The 19573-nt window shown below is 43.7% G+C and overlaps 1 protein-coding gene across 1 annotated transcript in view; it reads left to right on the top strand.

The window, feature by feature from the left end:
• HSPA12A (heat shock protein family A (Hsp70) member 12A) overlaps positions 1-19573 on the top strand; it is a 420841-nt gene that overhangs the window by 352199 nt on the left and 49069 nt on the right. Inside the window, exon 7 of the mRNA XM_086922909.1 lies at positions 2683-2854. Within this exon, the coding sequence (XP_086779035.1) occupies positions 2683-2854 (172 nt within the window). The remainder of the gene's footprint in view (positions 1-2682; positions 2855-19573) is intronic.

Raw genomic sequence — 19573 nt, 5'->3', positions numbered from 1 at the left:
GAGTGACTGTATGTATGAGTGATTCTATGTTCTATGGGTGAATGAGTGAATGTGTGTATAGACCTAGGAATCAGTGAGTGCATATGTAGTAACTGGTATTGGTGTGTCAATGGTTTCAAGAATGGTAGTCTGTATTTAACACTGGGTGTATCAAAGGTTATATTAGAGTGTGAGGAGGTGCATCGAATTATTACATGAATGATATCATCAGTGATGTCAAATGAGATGTCATCAGTGATGTCATCACTGATGTCATTTGAGATGTCATCAGTGATGTCATCAATGATGTCACTGATCATGTCATGAATGATGTGATATATGTGACATCATCAGCAGTGGATTGCGGGTGCCCGAAATATAGTTAGTACAACTAACTATATAGGAGCAATTTCAATGGTTTTTTAAATGCTAATTCCTAACTATATAAGGCCTGAAACCTATGGTTTTTTAAGTGAATTTGCAAGGTTTTTAAAATGCTAATTCCGAACTATATAAGGCCTGAAAACTATGATTTTTTAAGTGACCCTGTGCCTCATGGGAGCAGTCCAGCCCGAACTGCCAAGCCATGCCTTCCCTGGACCGGAAACAAGCTTCCGAGTACCGGTTTCTGGCATTCCAGCCGTCTTCAGCCCGGCTTGCTTGAATCCAGTGGTGTGGAGAGCATGGGACTCACGTCTGAGCATACCCATCCCACTCGGGGTGACAAATGCAAAAACCACAGTTGATGGACAGAATGCAGAACAATGTCATACATTCACCCCAGTACAGAGATCTGGGCCTAAATCAATCGTTTTTTTGCACTCCACACCACCCCAGTTCAGACATGGCCATATGCAAATCAGTCTGACCCTGTGCCTCATGGGAACAGTCCAGCCCGAACTGCCAAGCCATGCCTTCCCTGGACCGGAAACAAGCTTCCGAGGACCGGTTTCTGGCATTCCAGCCGTCTTCAGCCCGGCTTGCTTGAATCCAGTGGTGTGGAGGGCATGGGACTCACGTCTGAACATACCCATCCCACTCGGGGTGACAAATGCAAAAACCACAGTTGATGGACAGAATGCAGAACAATGTCATACATTCACCCCAGTACAGAGATCTGGGCCTAAATCAATCGTTTTTTTGCACTCCACACCACCCCAGTTCAGACATGGCCATATGCAAATCAGTCTGACCCTGTGCCTCATGGGAACAGTCCAGCCCGAACTGCCAAGCCATGCCTTCCCTGGACCGGAAACAAGCTTCCGAGGACCGGTTTCTGGCATTCCAGCCGTCTTCAGCCCGGCTTGCTTGAATCCAGTGGTGTGGAGGGCATGGGACTCACGTCTGAACATACCCATCCCACTCGGGGTGACAAATGCAAAAACCACAGTTGATGGACAGAATACAGAACAATGTCATACATTCACCCCAGTACAGAGATCTGGGCCTAAATCCATCGTTTTTTTGCACTCCACACCACCCCAGTTCAGACATGGCCATATGCAAATCAGTCTGACCCTATGCCTCATGGGAACAGTCCAGCCCGACCTGCCAAGCCATCCCTTCCCTGGACCGGAAACAAGCTTCCGAGGACCGGTTTCTGGCATTCCAGCCGTCTTCAGCCCGGAGGTGCTCAGGATGGGAGTGAGCATGGCTCTTTAGAGAAGGCTTGGTGGGGACCAGGGTACAATGGGGTCCATATGATGGACATAATGGTGGCTGCGGTTTTATCCAGGGAGATGATGGGCCATGGGGTCCCACCAAGCATGCTGCGAGTTTCCTCCCTGCCACAGTTTTCATGGCACTGAGCCCGCCATGAAAACTGTGGCGGAGAGGAAACAGGGCCGTGGGGTGCAAGCAGGAGGCACACCATGTGCCCCCCATATGCATGCACCCCAGCTCCTGCGTGGCATGGACTTTACTGTCCATGCCGTGCAGGAACTATTTTTGGCGTTCCCATTGAGGTGCCTGTTTTCTAAGGCACCTCTGTGAGAATGTTAAAAAAAAAAAAAAGCCTGTCAGACACGAGAAACACTCGTAATCTGGTAGAGTGGCCCAACCACGGTTTTGGTTGCAGGGCGTACCAAGCACTGCATCGCCAAACTCGTAATCAGGCCCTTCGACAGGTGCAAGTTACTTACCATCCTCTTAGTACCGATATTACATATAGCTCAGGTAAAAGATTTATCCATCAGATTACAGAAACTTTCCTAGTATATAACCAATGTTGCCATTCTAGTTTACAAGAATGTAAAGCACCACAAATACACTAGTGTGCCCTTTGTTCTACCTCATAAAACACCACTTTATTTTATGTATTTGATAATATGTACAAACACCGTTGCTATGGCAGTTGTCACACTGATCGAGTACGTGAAACACCAGTTGCGGTGGCAATGTCCTCACTTTCCCGACATGCAATGGAGCCTAATATTTGAGATGATGTAGTAATATATAAACCGCTATCAGCATGATAGCGTTCATACTTTAGCAACCCGTATATGCTTATTATTATGACGTCAATATTCTTATTTTAGAAATTACCATTCCAGTGTATATTCTACTTTAATATTCTGATGTCATTAAAAGAGTCCAACCGGGTGCGCAGCTCTACTCTGTGGCAGTGCTGTGGGTGGTTTTTTCATTTGTGCTTTAAAGTATTGACCAGAGTGTTGTTCTGTTTCTTTGCTGTCTTTCATACAGGCAGGTATGGCCTCGCCAGCCAATCCTGAGCAGCTGATTATTGCCCTGGAGCCAGAAGGTGCCTCTATATACTGCAGGAAGCTCCGCCTCCACCAGATGATTGACTTGAGCAGCAAAACGGCTTTGAATGGCTACAGTCCCACTGACCCGACCACCGTGGCATTTACACAGTGTATTTAAACTTAACTTAATTTATATGCTAGATAAATAATGCATGCAAGTTGTATCTCGCACTCAGTTATGACGCCCTATGGCCTCACAAATAATAGGAGCATTACATCCTGTCTTGCTATCTTACTATCTAAAATTGATCAACGTTTTATTGACAATGTACAACAATATTACCTGAATATGATGGTTGTATTTTGTGAAAAAAGGAAACTGGCCAATCTGAGGGCAGTGAATGTGACAATGTCACATTACGTCACAGTTAACAGTGATGGGCACATCTGTAGACTGTCACATGACTCATCTATACTACTATTATAAAGAGAGAACACAAACCTTTTGGCAAGGTAAACTCGGGAACCACAGCGCCAATCCACACACCCAATACATTGCTGTAATCCTCATGGTGTGCAGATGGACATAGGCTATAGAAAATAAAAAAAAAACGTACATTTAAAAATATAACTTTAAAAAAAAGTAGTGCCCTGAAAATAGCGCCGGCCGCGACGCTGCTCTGGCCGCGACGTAGCGCTGGCCGCAACGTACGTGATGACGAGAAGGAGCGGCGGTGAAGTGAGGAGCGCGGGGAGGAGCGGCAGCTCAGGTGCGTCATGACGTGGAGGAGTGGCGGTGAAGTGAGGAGCGCGGGGAGGAGCGGCGGCTCCGGTAAGGCTCTAGGACACGGGAAATGTCGGGGTGGGAGGCAGCCGGTGCAGGAGGTAGGCCCTGAACAAATGCGGCTGAGGTAAGGCTCAGGCTCTGGGGGCAGCATTTCAGGCCGGGACACAGACAATCTCGTGGCGGGCGGGGGCCGGGGCGGGAGTGCACGCAAGCCTGAAATACTGCCCCCAGCCCCCTTCTGCCCCAGGCAACGCTGGGGCGGGCTGCTAGTCTTTAATAATTCCTTTTTGGTGGCGCTGAAGCCCCAGTTTACATGTTGGGGACCAAAACTGCTCATAACTGTCTGAAGGCAGTGCAGAACGTGTGCAGTTAATATGTGGGTGTGGATAGCCTTTGTTAATCAAATATGGGCAGAGTCACTGCTACATTATAGCAGACCATTTACACTTGTGGGAATCACTGGCCAGCAGTACAACAGCAGTAATCCACATATGGTGAACTATATAGCAGTCTGCCTCCTGGTTGACCCTAGCCTCTCTAATATGATTTCATCTCAATCTATGGGCCTGATCCACAAAGGGCCTCTGCACTCGTGGCGGAGGCCCCGGAATTGCTGGGGAGTCTCTGCACTCGGGCGGAATCTCCGCAATGAGGATTCTCATTCTCCCTATGTCTCTGTCAGTGTCCCTTAATGCTGAGCAATGTTGGGTTTATCAAACATAGACTCTCTGTTAATCGGGGAAATCTTGGTGTTGGTTGTCACTGGGTTTGGGTGCCATCAAGCAGGTTCTGTGTTGTGGGATGTCACGTGTCTTCTGTAGACAATGTGAATGGTTGATGTGTGTACTATTATATACCTATAGCTATGTTCATCCAGTATGTTGGTCACTGATTTATTTATTTAATTTATTTATTCAATTTATAGAGTGCACTATCACCTTGCAGGCATCCTGGCGCTAAGCAACTCCAAGGCAGAGGTGACTCAGAGACAGGGTCAGGCCAACTAATTCTTGGGGAACAGCCAGGTTTTTACACTTTTCCTGAGGGAAAGGAGTTCCCTGATTTGCCTGATCTCCCAGGGGAGTCTGTTCCACAGTTTTGCCGCTGCCACCCCAAAAGATCTACGCCCTGACCTGACTTTCCTAAATCTTGGTACCTTCACAAGTCTTGCTGATGACGAGCGGAGCAGTCTTGTAGGGGTGTACCAGTCAAATTTCTTACGCAAAAGCACAGGCCCTATCCCATGAAGGGTTTTAAAGACAAGGCAGAGAGATTTAAATTGCACTCTCTGTCTCAATGGGAGCCAGTGAAGTTTTGCCAAAGGCTCAGATGAGGAAGAACTTCTAGGCAGCCCTAAATAGAGGGGCTGACACACATGTTAATTTCAAATGTACCCTCTACTGATTTACCCCGAGGTAGGCAGCCCAGCCCTAACTACTCATTGATTATCAAATAGACTGAAGGTAATTACACCGGAATACAAACATCTATTCAAGGTAAGAATTTGGGAATGTAAATAAACAAAATCCCTGCTCGTCTAAAGACATTTAACAAAAAGTAATGTTCAGAATGCACAAATAACCATCTCACTGTATCAACACCCCCTAGATGCTCTGATAACATCAATGCATCCTCCTACCTGTCTCTGCAACATCAGGACCTACTTCCTGCTTTGTCTTTGAGTCATCAATACTCAGTTTTCACATCTCTCTTATGATATCTAAGCCCAAGCGATGCTCACCTCATGACTCTATTGAGTTCTTTCTTTCTGTGTCAGATGTCTCATCAGAGATCGCTCTTCAGCTGACTTGTGTCTGTTCGAGCCCGTTCCACATTCTTGTGATTATCATGAGCCCACTAGTTACTAATTTCTTGTTCATCATTGGCGACTTACAACTTGCCTCTCAGACCTCATATAATTTAACAAAATCCTAACCACACAGGAAATGTTAGTGCAGTAGAATACACGGTGTCGTGGTTGCCAAGCGCATTAAGATGCGTTAGTGTGTCACTGAAAACACCCATAAGTCCCTGCGTGTTAAGCTCTTCTTTTGCAGTCTCGTCGCTCTCCTACAGTTGATGTTCTGCCCACATTTCTTCCACTGGTGGTCTCTGTTCTTGCCCACTGCATCTCTACTTAAATTTCCATACGTATATTTCCCCACCTGTCAATGCCTGAAGTTCTTTTTCCTACAAAGCTAAGAGAGCTCAAGACCAGCTCCGGGGTGTGAGGGGTCCCCTCCATGTACTTTGCAAGGGTGCGGGCCCTTAACTTTCATTATGCCACTTCTCTGAGTCCACGTTTACCAGTGATAAATCTGCCAGTTGGAGAGTTCACCATGTAATTAAGGCTATCTATATGCCAAAATATTACTGAAAATAATAAACAGGCCTTGCAGGTGGTAAGTATTAGCCATTGTTCCTGCCACTGTTTCAGTCCTGCATCACTAAACCGACTAATAAGGAAAACTAAAACCAAATTGTGATGGTAACATATGTACAAAAGTGAAGGGGTTCCATGCGGAATTTTATAAAAGTTTCGAAGTGGGGCGGGGTATGAGCCTGTGGTCCCAATTCTAACTTTTTATTTTTTTTAAATTGTTAACTTTTTTAAATGTAGCTATGTTAGCTCTGTTTCCTTTAAGGAAAATGGGCTGTATTTTTTTTTAAAAAAGTTTTTTTTATTGAATCACAAACATGGAGTCTCCTGACCCTTTCAGGCTGGCTACCTACCCTATTAATATTATCAGGGCACGAGTCGGGGTACCACGCGGGTGGACGGCATCCCCCCACTTATTTCCGAGGGTTTTTCAGGGTGGACACCGTCCACCCTAGTAAATCAAAACCGAGTCCACCATTACTGCAGACTACTGCAACGGACTCTTTCTGAATGTACAATCTAGAGTCACAAAGAAGTTGCAGATGGTACAAAATGCGGCAGCACGCTTGCTGTCCAAAAAACCAAAATTCGCACCCATCTCAGATACTCTAAGGTCCTACCATTGGTTGTCCATTCAAAACAGGATAAAGTTTAAAGCGATGTGCATAGTTTACAAAGTAATGCAGGATCAGGGGCCTCGCTTCCTTAAAGATCACCTAATACCCTATAGTCCGGCTAGAAAGCTACGATCCTCAGCACTTAACCAATTAGTGGTCCCACGTACCAGAACTGTGACTTGGGGTGACCGCCGTTTCCTAGTTGCGGCCCCCAAGATCTGGAGCACCTTACCATATCACATTAAAGCCAGTCCATCGCTCCTACAGTTTAGGAAAAAGCTGAAGACGTGGTTATTTAACCAATAAATGTAGCACACCAGCCGCATCCTTACCTCTAGGGAATGACATTACTGCAGTCCAGCGCCGAGACACCCAAGGGTAATTGTTCGCGCTTTATAAATGTCAGAAAATAAATAAATAAATAAATAAATAAATTAAATAAAAAACGGGAGCGCGGCGCGCACAAAGAAAATAAAGCATTTCCGGGTGGGCGAGTGGCTGGCTGAATCTGGGAAGTTACCAAGCACGCCGGTGGTCACCACGCCCCTGCACCTACCATTTGTCTGTAATTTTAACCGGGCACAGCTTGCCCCCACCTCCCTTCTTGACTCCGATGCTGTATGGAAGCTCAGACCCCCAGCAGCACTGTAGCGGCACAGCGGGATGGCAACCCTCACACCTCCAGCCCTTGATGAGCTGTTAAGAGGTGCTTGAAAGTGACAGAGGGAGGGGCTGCAGGTTCAGGAGCAGGGGGCATCCATTCACATGCAAACAGCCCTGAATGTGTCATGTCTCTGCTATTTAGAGGGGGGCTCACACATTCCATTTCTACCCAGGGCCCCAAACATCCTAGACTCGGCCAGATTACACCCCTGATTACACCAAGGCAGCACGTGGTTCTCTTCACAGAGCTTAATTACTGTCACTAATTTGTAAGCAAACCTCGGTTCTTCAAACATGCATAATGTAGTACAAAAAAGAAATGGCACAATCGCACCCACACTGATTTACAAAGTATGGAGGACAATCAGTTCAATCAGTTCTCTTAGAGTATCTCCTGTAAGTACTGTACATCACAGTGGGGGATGGCATTTTGGACAGAGAGCCTGTCTTCTCTTATTTCTGTAATTTTTTATTGTATATAAAAAAATATATATTTACATTTACATGAGTGGAGGAAATCGTTGTCTTGTGCAGGAGGGGGGCGAGAAGCCCAAGATGATACTAGAATACTGCATGCCCACCCCTGTGCCCACCCTGGTGGATCACGTTCCCTCTCCTGTGATGACTCCTGCTCCTGTCCCCCCATGTGGTGGCTCCAGTCCACCCCCACCTGTGATGGCTCCTGTCCCCCATGTGGTGGCTCCAGCCCCCCCCTCCCCCCGCCTGTGATGGCTCCTGTCCCCCCCTGTGGTGGATCCTGTCTCCGCCCTGTGTGGCTTCTGTCCCAGTCCTGGAACGGCCCATGCAGCGAGGGTGAAGTTCTTGATGGGCCTCTTCTCAAAAGGGCTCAGCTCAAAATTAATAAGGAAAGGTGGGCGAGTGAGCAAGTGAAAGGATGGCTGGATGCATTAGTGAAAGGGTGAATGGATGAATGAAAGATTCAATAAATGGATAATGAGAGAGGATAGATGGATTGATGAGTGAGGGGAAGGATGGAGAGAAAATGTAAATAGCTGGATATATGGGTGGAAGGGTAGCTGCATGATTGATGAGGGGAAGGATGATGGATGAGAGGAAGGATAAATGGATGAGGGGGAAGGATGGATGGATGGATGGAGTGGAAGGATGGATGGATGAAGGGCAGGATAAATGGATGGGATGGATGGGTGAGGGGAAGGATGATGGATGAGGAGAAGGATGGATGGATGGAGAGTGGGTGGGTGAAAGGATGGATGGATGAGTGGGTGGGTGGATGGTGGGTGGGTGAAAGGATGGATCAGTGGATTGGATGGTGGGTGGGTGAAAGGATGGATGAGTGGGTGGGTGGATGATGGGGGGTAGGTGGATGAGTGAAATGATGGATGGATTGATAAGTGCAAGGGTGAATGAATGGACATATTTATTTATTTATTTATGAGTGAAAGGGTGGGTGTAAGGATGGATGAGTGAATGAAAGGGAGGGTAGATGGACAAAAGGATGAATAGATGTGTGAAGGAGTGAAATGATAGGTGGATGAGTGAAAGGGGCAATGGATGGATTCATGAGTGGATGAGTAGATGGATAGATGAAAGGGTCGATAGAGAGAGAAAGGGAAGATGGATGGATGACTAAAAGAGTGGATGGGTGGAAGGATTAGTAAGTGAAAGGATGGCTGGATTGGTGAAAGGGTAAATGGCTGAATGGATGAGTGAATGGATGGATGGGATGAAGAGTGGATGGATAAGTGTACAGATGGATAGGGTGAAAGGGTGGATGGATGGATGGATAATTGAGGATGAGTGAAAGGATGGATGAGGGGATGGATGAAGGGATGGATGAGTGAAAAGATAGATGGAAGGATACATGATGGATAGGTTTGCAAATGGTTGAATATTTTTGGAAATGACTGGGCTTACTTATATACTATTGCGCGATAGATCTGCCTTACATGCGATGTCACTTCCTGTTGTGATGTCACTTCCTGTTGTGATGTCACTACCTGTTGTGATGTCACTTCCTGTTGTGATGTCACTTCCTGTGACCACGCCTACCTTGGAGAGTCCCCCCACTTCTTTTTTTAGGACTTGTGCCCTGAATATTATGGAGTTAGTTCAGAGTACAAACCACTCCAAACTGGAATTTTATGAACCAACCTACTACGTAGGCTTTCGCAAAATTTCGCATTCAAAGCAAAAATCATGGTCACAAATTGAGATCAATTTTTGCAACAAGTGTAATAATACCTCTGGCCCAGGGTTCGCTATGATCACCACAGCAGAGTTAGTGCACTGTAGGATGCTAAGTAAAGAGTCACAATGGGATACCTAAACAGCATCCAATGATTTGCCAGGCGATATGTAGACGAGTTGGCTTGTTTTTAACGTTTTTAGGCTGCAGAAGTAGACGAGATGTGTGTTTTTTAAAAATAAATAAACAAATAAAACATGTTGGCTTTTACGCCTCCTCTGCAGCAGACCAAAACAAGTGTGTCATGTCGGATTACTTTAACAGGCCTTTACATACTGCTCACTTCAAAGACCGCTTCGGGGGTCTCTACAACATGTTCATTAAATAAATGCTCCTATCCTGCCATCTAGTGGCTACTTCCTGGTAGTACGCATTATACCGGGTTCTACGGAAAATCAATCTCTTTCGAAAACTAACCCCTACTAAATGTAATTCTTATTGTGGTTCTTCCAATTATTTATTTAATAAGCATGAGTCGTTTTTATAAATACATACAAATACAAATATTAAGCTTTTTAAATGATTTCAATTGGTTAGTTATGAACACTTACCACTAAGTGTTGAATAAATGATTATTGACATGATTGTACGGGAAACTGCATGGCATGTAAAGGCCCACACTACTTACAAACAGCATGAAAATGCCAAAACCATTTGCAAATCGTTGTCTCCTACCTTGTGAAGTGAAAGACTGTTCGTCTTTGTTTGCTGTGATAGGCTGCATTAGACATAAAGGGTTGGGTTCCAGCTGTTATCCTTTGTCAGAAAACTGCGTCCAGCCCTGTGGACAAAGGGAGCAGCTGATTGTCCTTTAAGGGTTCTCTTAAGTGTCCTCTCTCACCTCACGCAGGAGCCACAGCATGCGCCATGATAGTCCCAGTAATCGCACACTGCACCAAGGCATGGCAAGATTGAGGAAATGGTATTGTTTACTCTGGCCCCTTCTGAATGTAGGGCTAGATGCACGAAGCATTTATCCGATCTCAAATGGCCTGATTCACAGACTAGAAAAATACTTATTCAAATGTACAAAATGTAAAATGTGACTCAGGATTTCTTTTACTGAATCGCATTTTGCATTTGCGATTTGGTATTTGGAAGTGGCGTGTTTAGGCTGTCCCTTCCAAATTGGTATATATGAATTACTGTTTGCGACCAAATTCTGGACCACTGCCTAATCTTAAGAATGAAACTTCAAGGTTTACTTTTTCTCCATTTAAACACATCCCATTTCCCTTTAAGTAAAACAGGCTACAATTAGAAAATAAAAGATTGCTTTATTTAAAAACGCAGTCACAGACATGGTAATCTGCTGACCCCAGTAGGCCACCATCCCTGTGATGGGTGTGATTCCTAATGAGTCGCAAACTGTAACACACCTCATTCTCATTAATATTTATAAGGTAGGTCGATTCGCAACCCACAAGGAACCCCCAAAGGAAACTGAATGAGTTTCATACATTAGGAATACTGATTTCCTAATTGTGATTTGGAGAGATTCACAATTAGGAAATCAGTTTTCCTAATGTGTGTATATCTGGCCCCTAGAATCTAGATCAATAATACTTGCTGAGATCCCGCTGGATTCCCCTATACTCTAGCACTGACTGCAGTTGTACCATCTTTTCAACATGTTATTTTTAAGAGGCATTTGTATGCTTTTAAAAACAGTTATTTTTCCTAGATCAGTGAAGAGCCCTAGATTTCCTTTAACAATTTTCTTTCAATAAAAATGTAGCTAAACATAATGTACTGTGAAAGTGGAAATAAGTTTGTCCCTAAAACTTAATTATTGTAAATTGGGGGGTATAAAATCTTTGTAATTTTCATTTGCATAATTGTGCAAAATCTCATGAAAACTCAGTAAAAACACATGGGATCCCATAATATGCAGTACTGGCAATTGACGCTATAATTTAGCGCAAAATGCATTCTGGTGGCCATTTTAGATGTAAAGATGCATTTCACTTTAAAAAATAGTGAAAAAAACACAAGTTTAAATCTATTATTATGCAATGTGGTGTAATGACAAAAAATTGGGAATTTTCTGTAAAAAGCATAACACAAAATTACATATTATACCAGGATAATGGAAATTTCACCTGAGCCTTATTAGAAACAAGTATAGAGATGAATGTGCATTAATTGACACAATACTACAGTTCGAATATCAAAGTAAATACTATTGCCATAGTACACAATATCTACAGCCATTTTAAGAAAAAAACTGTTTCTATACTCACAACATCATTTTAATGAGATTGTATTTCATTCCACCTTGTAGTTTGTTTCTTATTTTGTTTATATTGTCCTATTGGACTTTGTCTGAGCAATCTTTAAGGTCCTGAGATTGACCTTGACTGGCGACTATGTGGTTTGTTTTCATTGTATTGGAAAGAGAAAATCTGTCAGTCCAAGTTATTGTTTAGTGATGGTTTGTATTAGTTAATGGGCAGAATAAGATTTACATGATCATGCAAGGGCGGGTTGTAGTGCATTCTGTTTGTGTCTCAAAGTCTGTTACCATTTATTTAGTCTGGCATGCTCTGTCTTTTGCAAAATGTATTGTTAACTGTGAGTGGGCAGAGGGCCTGTCCATTACTTATCATTGATTGTCTTAAATGTCACGCTCATTTGCAAGCTTCTTATTCGTTAGCATGGGTGTGGCATCCTTCCTCCATTTGTGTTTGTCCCTCCCATTGCTTGGCTTTTAGTATGCTATTTTTTTCTTTTCTTTTAAACACTCACAAGAGTACACATGTTTTCCAACTGTCTTCCTCATTTGCTCGTCTTCCTCACTCCGTCACACTCTGTGTTCATTCTCTCTTGTGGGTGCTTTACCCCCACTCTTCCTGCTTTGCCTTCTCAGCCTTGCTTTTTCTTCCAACCAGCTTCTTTCTTTGTTTGGATCCAAAAACCCCGGCCCATGTGTTGCTTCCCCAATCAAGTCTCCCATTTTGCTAACACCCCTCACCCGCACACCCATTTTTCTTTCCAGTTGCTTTCCTCCCCAGCTGTGCCCTTTCCCCCACCCCCAGTGCTGCTTCCCTGGTGTTGCTTCCCCCTCTAGTGTGCCTTCCACACTACTATTACTACGCACTCGATTTAAAGAAAATGCTTTTGAACATATTTTTGACCTTTTAAGTTATCAATCCAACTTGGATAGCTAACAAAAAAAGGGACAGGGATACTGTGCTGCATGGCTAAAACAATGTGGAAAAGCCAACAGGTCCCTAAGGTGAAACCTATTGCCTTTGCCAATGCTTCTTACATTCCAGCTTGGTTAACTCTGTACTTTGTTTAGCCAGAAGAGGCAGGTTTGTTGAGGCTCATCATTGGCGACTTATCCAATAAATTGTTTTGATGCATTCTTTTGTGTATGCTTGTGTGTGTGTGTGTGTATGTCTATGAGTAGTATTTGTAAACTGTTATGTTATTAATGGTTTTGATATGCAGGTTTGTCAGAAGCTATTGATGTGCTATTGCTTGTGTATGTTGGAGTGAGTGTTTACTTTAAGTAGGAGATGCATCCTCTTCCCTTTTTCACCGATCATATTTTGGAAGATGCTATAAAATTGCTCCAGCTCTTTATGCGGGTGAGAGTGCATGGTTTGTGGCGGGTTGTAGTTTGCCCAAATTTCTTATACTGGAGCATTTTTCCCCTTTCATGCACAGTTTAAAACATCAGCAAAGTACATTTTCCATAACTTTATTCCACAGACAGGAATGTTCACAAAGTGTGGCACCTTACGTGACTGAACATTAAGCGAGCCCCAGTAGATGAGTAGATGGGTGTGTGGGGGTTACGCCCTTGATTTGGTCGACCCCTGTACGAATCCTGCTGTACACTATCTCCCCAGCACATTATTAACGCCATTAGCTTTCCTTAAACCATTTTACTGTTACCACACATTCCTTTTCTGTTTTTCTAATTTAGCACCCTAGCTTATCTCTCAAATCTCCTGCAGTTTCACTGTTATCAGACAAGTTTATGCTCTGTTCTTCCAACAGAAGATCATCTTGTTTCCAGTCTCCTCCCCGTCCCAATCGACTCCATTAATATAATTTCGACCTCATATCTTCATTGCTCTCCCCCTCACCCACTAGAGTAAACATAGACAGAAAGATATCAGCTCTTCAACATAACAAAATGCTCAAACCTCCTATTCAATTCCAATAGTTTCATCATTAAGGGCCAGATGTAGGTATCCAAATACCGGTCGGAAGCGGCTGAAAATACCGATTTTCGGCCGTTTCCGGCCGGTATTTGGATATTGAGAGATGTAGGGGCATGTTAAATTACAGAATCAAAAATTTTACCGAATTTGTAATTTTTCCGATTCGGTAAAATACCGAATTGGTAAAATTACCGATTCTGTAATTCAACATGTAGGTAGCACTGTAATCAGTGCTACAAGGGTTTAAGAATTTGTTATTTACCACCAACTAGAAGTTGGTGGTGAATAATGAAAACCCTTCAAAAAGCATTTTTTTTGCTTTAAAAACGTGCCATGTTGCAGACATACATGCCCTAAGGGCATGTATGTCAGTAACATGTGCACCCATGCACAATTGAGGGGTGCAACAGGGTGTCAAAGTGACACCCTGTCCCCCTTGCAAACTCGGTAATTTTACCGAATCGGTATTTACCTATTGGCATTGATTCCTATGGTCCTCAAGGCCCATAGGAATGAATGGCAATTCGCGAATCGGTAAATACTGATTCTGTAATTACCGAATCATTGAGATTCGGTAATCTCAAAAGTGAAATTACCTACATCCCATTTACCTACTCTTAAATGCCGAATCGGTATGATTCGGTATTTAAGAGTAGGTAAATCGAGATTACCTACATCTGGCCCTAAGTGACTTATATATTGGAGCAGTCTGCTTGTGGGCCTGCTGAATTTCAGTGCTGAGTGCTCTTCTTCCTTCCACGAGACCAGTTTACCTCCTTTGTACTGACTATGAGTCGGGTGCACTCTACTAGCTGCAGAGCCCAAATTAAGCTCCCCCGATTGTCTGCAAAGTGATTCATGGACTTTCGCCCCTTCCTTTGCGGACACTTCTGCCTAACATTCACCGTTCGCATCCTCTGTGCTCTGCCAACCTGCGCGTCTGTCTGTTCTTAAAACCCTCTGTAAAGAATCTTGCTTCTTCTTACTCAATATACTACACCCGTACCCTTTAACACAATCCCTAAAGCTCAGGAACACAACCTCTACATGCTGGTTTTCTAGATAGCTCTGAATTACATGCCTTTTTATTCTGAAGTCTCTTAACCTAGGAAGATCCCCCCCCAATTAATGTTCTCTCCCATCCATCATGTAAATGTGTTAAAAATATATATTGATAATTTATGTACTGTCTTCTTGTGTACGTTATTAACTGTCTCTCCCATTACTCCTTAATCTGTCTCTCTAGGAATATGTCAATCACTCAAACCATTATCTATTGCATGTGCTGTGTTGTATTTGCAACTAAAGCTATTCTGTACAGAATGCTTCTGCACTTGGGTGGCCTCTTACCTGCACATATGTGAATTATATACTTTGTGAAAGAAAACTCAAGTCTCCAAATAATGATGGAGTCTCCTGGTCTCTAGGATACCAACAAGAAATGTTGTTTTTTTGGTGGGGTTCCTAGTTCCATGCGGCTGTAGTGTTACACTAGGGTATACATCTTTGTTCTGTTTGTTAACAGAAAAATACAAATTCTATTGGAAGGACCTCAGGTATCTGATATGGACGAGTAGTTCGGAAATCTCAATGGCGCCACTCTACCAAAATGATGGTGGTAGCAGAAGTGGCATCACATGAGCTCTGACTCACTGATTGATATTCACGGAATTGTTGTTCAATAATCAATTGCAATAATATCAGGACCCTTGTCCCTTCATAAAGAAACATTATTGAAAATGTAAGTTTGCCTGAGAACTTTTGTGATTCAGCATGGCTTGGCAGTCTGTTATGGGACTCTCATCTATAGGAACACTCACTAGATCCCAATAGATTTTGCTCACTTCCCTTCGCAAAAGCCACCTCATGGATTCCGTATTTCCTTAAAAATGATTGATGTGTTCCTCAATCAAAAGTCAAAGGAATCATGAGGCTGGTTGAGACGTTTCCTGTTTCTTCATTGTAAGGGAGTTTTCAGTATCCTGGTCATTGAAGTGAAGAAGGTTTTACAAAATCGTAGCATTACTTGCCATTGCCACCAGGATTACGCAAACAATTTACATTGTGCCTGTAGTGAGATTTCCTACTATTCATCTTCACAGTGGCGTCACTAGGGTTGGTGTCACCCGGTGGGGTAACTCATGGTGTCACCCCCTCACGACTTACTGCATGGACCTCCTCCGCTCCTGGTCCGCCAGTGGACACAGCGGCAGCTGGATGTGCACGAGACCCACCGGGCCCACAGTGATACAGCAGGTCGGGTATTTCCATTGGAGCTGGTAACTCCTGCTATTGCCCTATCTAAGTAGCGCAGCATTTGTAATGGGGGCCAGAAAAGTAACTTTCAGCCAGGGTTTTAGTAAGACAAACAAAAAAGAAAATAATCTCTAGTTGCACTCAATACATGTAAACTGTCACTATGGTGAGACAGAAAGAAAGATGCATGCACTGGCGCCCTATCTCAAAGACCGAAGAAAACCAGTTCAAATGATGCTGCAAATTGCGTCCTATCATTAGCGTGAGGTAAGGTTCACATGTGATCAGCACACAGCCCCGTGATCTGTATATTTCTCATAGTCACAGTGACATCTTAGAGCACATAGTGGCAGTGGCGTCTCCTCCAAAGCATCGCCCCATTGCTTTTAAGCAGTGCAAGAAGTAGAAACATAACATGGTAATAACAGACTTTCAGTTATTATCATTTGATGATTCCTGCTGCTTTGAAGGTTGCTGCTTTGCTCTTGGAGCAAGGAAGGAGTGGTTTGTCCATTCCTAAGTGCACAATGACTGTTTGGTCATGACTCTCGGACCGCCAACACAAGTCATGCACTCTTTCCCTGTGCTCCATGCAGGCTGCATTACAGCCTGCATGGAGAACATTCCCAGGCCCCCATTCCCTGTTTGAGCGTCGAACCAGGATGTTCAAAACCAATCACAACGCTGCATTGCAGTGTTGCGATTGGTCTGGGGTGCCTGTGTGCCAACCAATCACAACATTGGTCAGTGGGGCCTGGCTGTGCTTCCTGTTCCCCGAGGCAAGAAAGAACAAAGACGCGTAACCCGGCGGCGCAGGTTTTGGGGGCAGCGGCAAAAATATTCTCTAGCACCCCCCATCCTTCAACACGGCGTGTGGTGGCAAAAGGCATGGGTCCGCCACGGGTGGCAGGCAGAGTGCATAGCTACGCGCCTGGTGCCAGGGCTCTCATCAGGAGGACACTTCAGCTTGCACCACACATTGCCCATTCCAGTGCTACCAATGATAGTGACAACACACTTACTAACCATCACCCTACAACCCTACAACCCTACAAGTGTGACAATTTGGAATATTCCAGGCCCCCTAAGTTATAAGAATGGCTTGGTGGGAGGGTAAGGGTTGGATAGCAGTTAATTTAATGTATATTGAATAAATAATTAACTGTTGTTGTTATCTCTAAATTAGCCAGACAGTGCTATCTTGTGGAATACAGTTTCAAGTGCTGGTGCTGACAATTAAGTGCCAGTGCCGAGCACCGGAAACCGCCAGCTCAAATTAAACCCTGGTTTTAAATGCTGTATACAATGTATGTTAAGAGGAATCATGCTACCACAATGCACAACTTTATTCAGGCCTCATTTAAAAATATTGGAATAGACACCATACATCACAAATTATATTGAAAAAGAATATTGAAAGGGGGGTGTTTGCCACTAAACAACTGTTATTCTCTTTTACAGCATTACGAGTAAAATACAAACCGTATGTACAGAAAACACGCATGTTTTATTATTAACAGCGTATAGTATAAATAACTAGTATTTATTTTTAAAAAACACTTTTCATTGGAATATAGGAGTGGAAATACAGGGCTGGACCCTGTATGGTCCTGATGAAAAGCTTGGGGGAGCTTGAAACATGTCGACCAAAACACTGATCTAGCTCAATTAAAGTTAGAATACAGTGTTACCCCTTTTTAACTTTATACCACACTAGGAGCAAAATACATTGTTGAGGCCCACTAGCACGGTATTTTTAATTACACACCCACTCCACCATCACCACACTTACACCACACATAGTCATCTCACAAAACAAGTGCTCCAGCGTAGTCGCCTTGTCGCAGCACGCCCCTTTTCGTAGAGAACTGGGATGGCCCCAATGATGAAGCATGTCACCGTGGGGCAACCCCGGTGAGTGAGGGGACTCTAGAAAGAAATTTTTCTTTCTTACATTCTTGGTACACACTGACTTAGTAAGCAGTAACCATAAAACACCAACCAGGTCTCTGAACCCTTCACATTGGGTTCCTGTATTGCATATTGTCAAAGATTACCACGAAACTTATTTAAGGAATGAAAGTCTCACATTGCTAGAAGACACTCACCTAGAAGTTTTTTTTTAGAGAAAATGAGATTGACAAGAGTACAGGACCAATGCCTATTTTAGCATTGCGAGTCCACATCATACTACATTTTGTATTATCCAAGTCTTGATTTTTAAGAAACAAAACCAACCAAATAGTTCAGCACACAAAATATAGAAAATTGGTGTGGGAGCACACTGCTTCACCTCCCAGGAAGGTCACCCCTAAGCATAATGGTAGATGCAGTCCGACAAGCGAGTACACTTGCAAAGTCTTTAGAGTGTTTCACCAGGTGGGTGCAGATTAGTGCTGGCCATCTCTGGACACGTGTTTCTAGATTATTATCTGTCATCAGCAGAGATTTGGCATTAGTTGGGGTTGCTGAGCAGGCTGCCGTATCCTTGGAACGTAGTATCTCTCCAGGTGCACAGGTGCCTCTCCACGAGCTCGTCAGCCCACAGCGGCTCGAGGGAGCCTTCAAGTAGAAAATTGGTGTGGGAGCACACTGCTTCACCTCCCAGCAGGGTCGCCCCTAAGCATCATGGTAGATGCAGTCCGACAAGCGAGTACACTTGCAAAGTCTTTAGAGTGTTTCACCAGGTGGGTGCAGATTAGTGCTGGCCATCTCTGGACACGTGTTTCTAGATTATTATCTGTCATAAGCAGAGATAAGGCATTATTTGGGGTTGCTGAGCAGGCTGCCATATCCTTGGAACGTAGTATCTCTCCAGGCGTGCAGGTGCCTCTCCACGAGCTCGTCACCCACAGCGGTTCTGTATTAAAGAGGCATATATTTACAAGGCCATGAAAAGCCATGAAAAGTGGCTGTACGTGGCCTTGTAAATATGCCTGGGCACATTGCGCCACCGGAATGTAAAAAAGTGGTAATCCGGTGCTCCGGCGCCATAAGTAGCCTCATAAATGAGTCTCTGTAAGATCTGTCGATTACATTGTTTGGGAATTTCATTGACCTGGTTTCCAGTTGCTCTTGAATCATTTTAGGCCTTACTTGCAATCATTCTAACTTCAGATATGTCTCTTCTTTCCAGATCAGTTATAAAATTATGAGCTATAAAAAGGCTATTCTGTGTTAGGCTTACATTTATTATAACTGTTAAAATCCCACCGAAAGGGGAACAGCCCAGATCATTGTAAACATACAGACACTGATGGACACCTGCACAACCACAAACTAAAATGCCATTCAAAAAAGGAAAGTTACAGAGAATGAGACATTTTCTATTTCTTTCTGAAGGGGGCAACACAATATAACATTGTTATACAGGGCAACAGCAAGAAAAACTGGTGAAAGATTTTTCTGCTTGAGTTATGTTAAGGGATGTCACAAAAATATATTTTCTTTTTGTTTCCTCCAATTTTGTGTGCTTAGATTAAAAGTGCAGGACTCACACAATCTGTTTTTAGGTGTAATCCAATTATTTTATGCACTGCAGAGAATCTGGGAATATTCAAATCGTATTTGATCTTTTGGCAATGTTGAACTGTTTCACTGATTGATAAAATGGTTGACTCATAATAATCTTGACCAATATGCGCCATCATATTTACCATGCACATGGCATAGGGTTAAAAACATGACCCAAGCCTTTCCACATTGTGCTACCGTCATCTAATCTTGACTTTTTGTCCAACTGTTTACTGCTGGTGTTTTTGAACCCATATATACAATATTA

Source organism: Lissotriton vulgaris, chromosome 5 (assembly GCF_964263255.1).
Source record: "Lissotriton vulgaris chromosome 5, aLisVul1.2, whole genome shotgun sequence".
Lineage (NCBI taxonomy): Eukaryota > Metazoa > Chordata > Amphibia > Caudata > Salamandridae > Lissotriton > Lissotriton vulgaris.
This window is presented reverse-complemented; position numbering and strand designations above follow the sequence as displayed.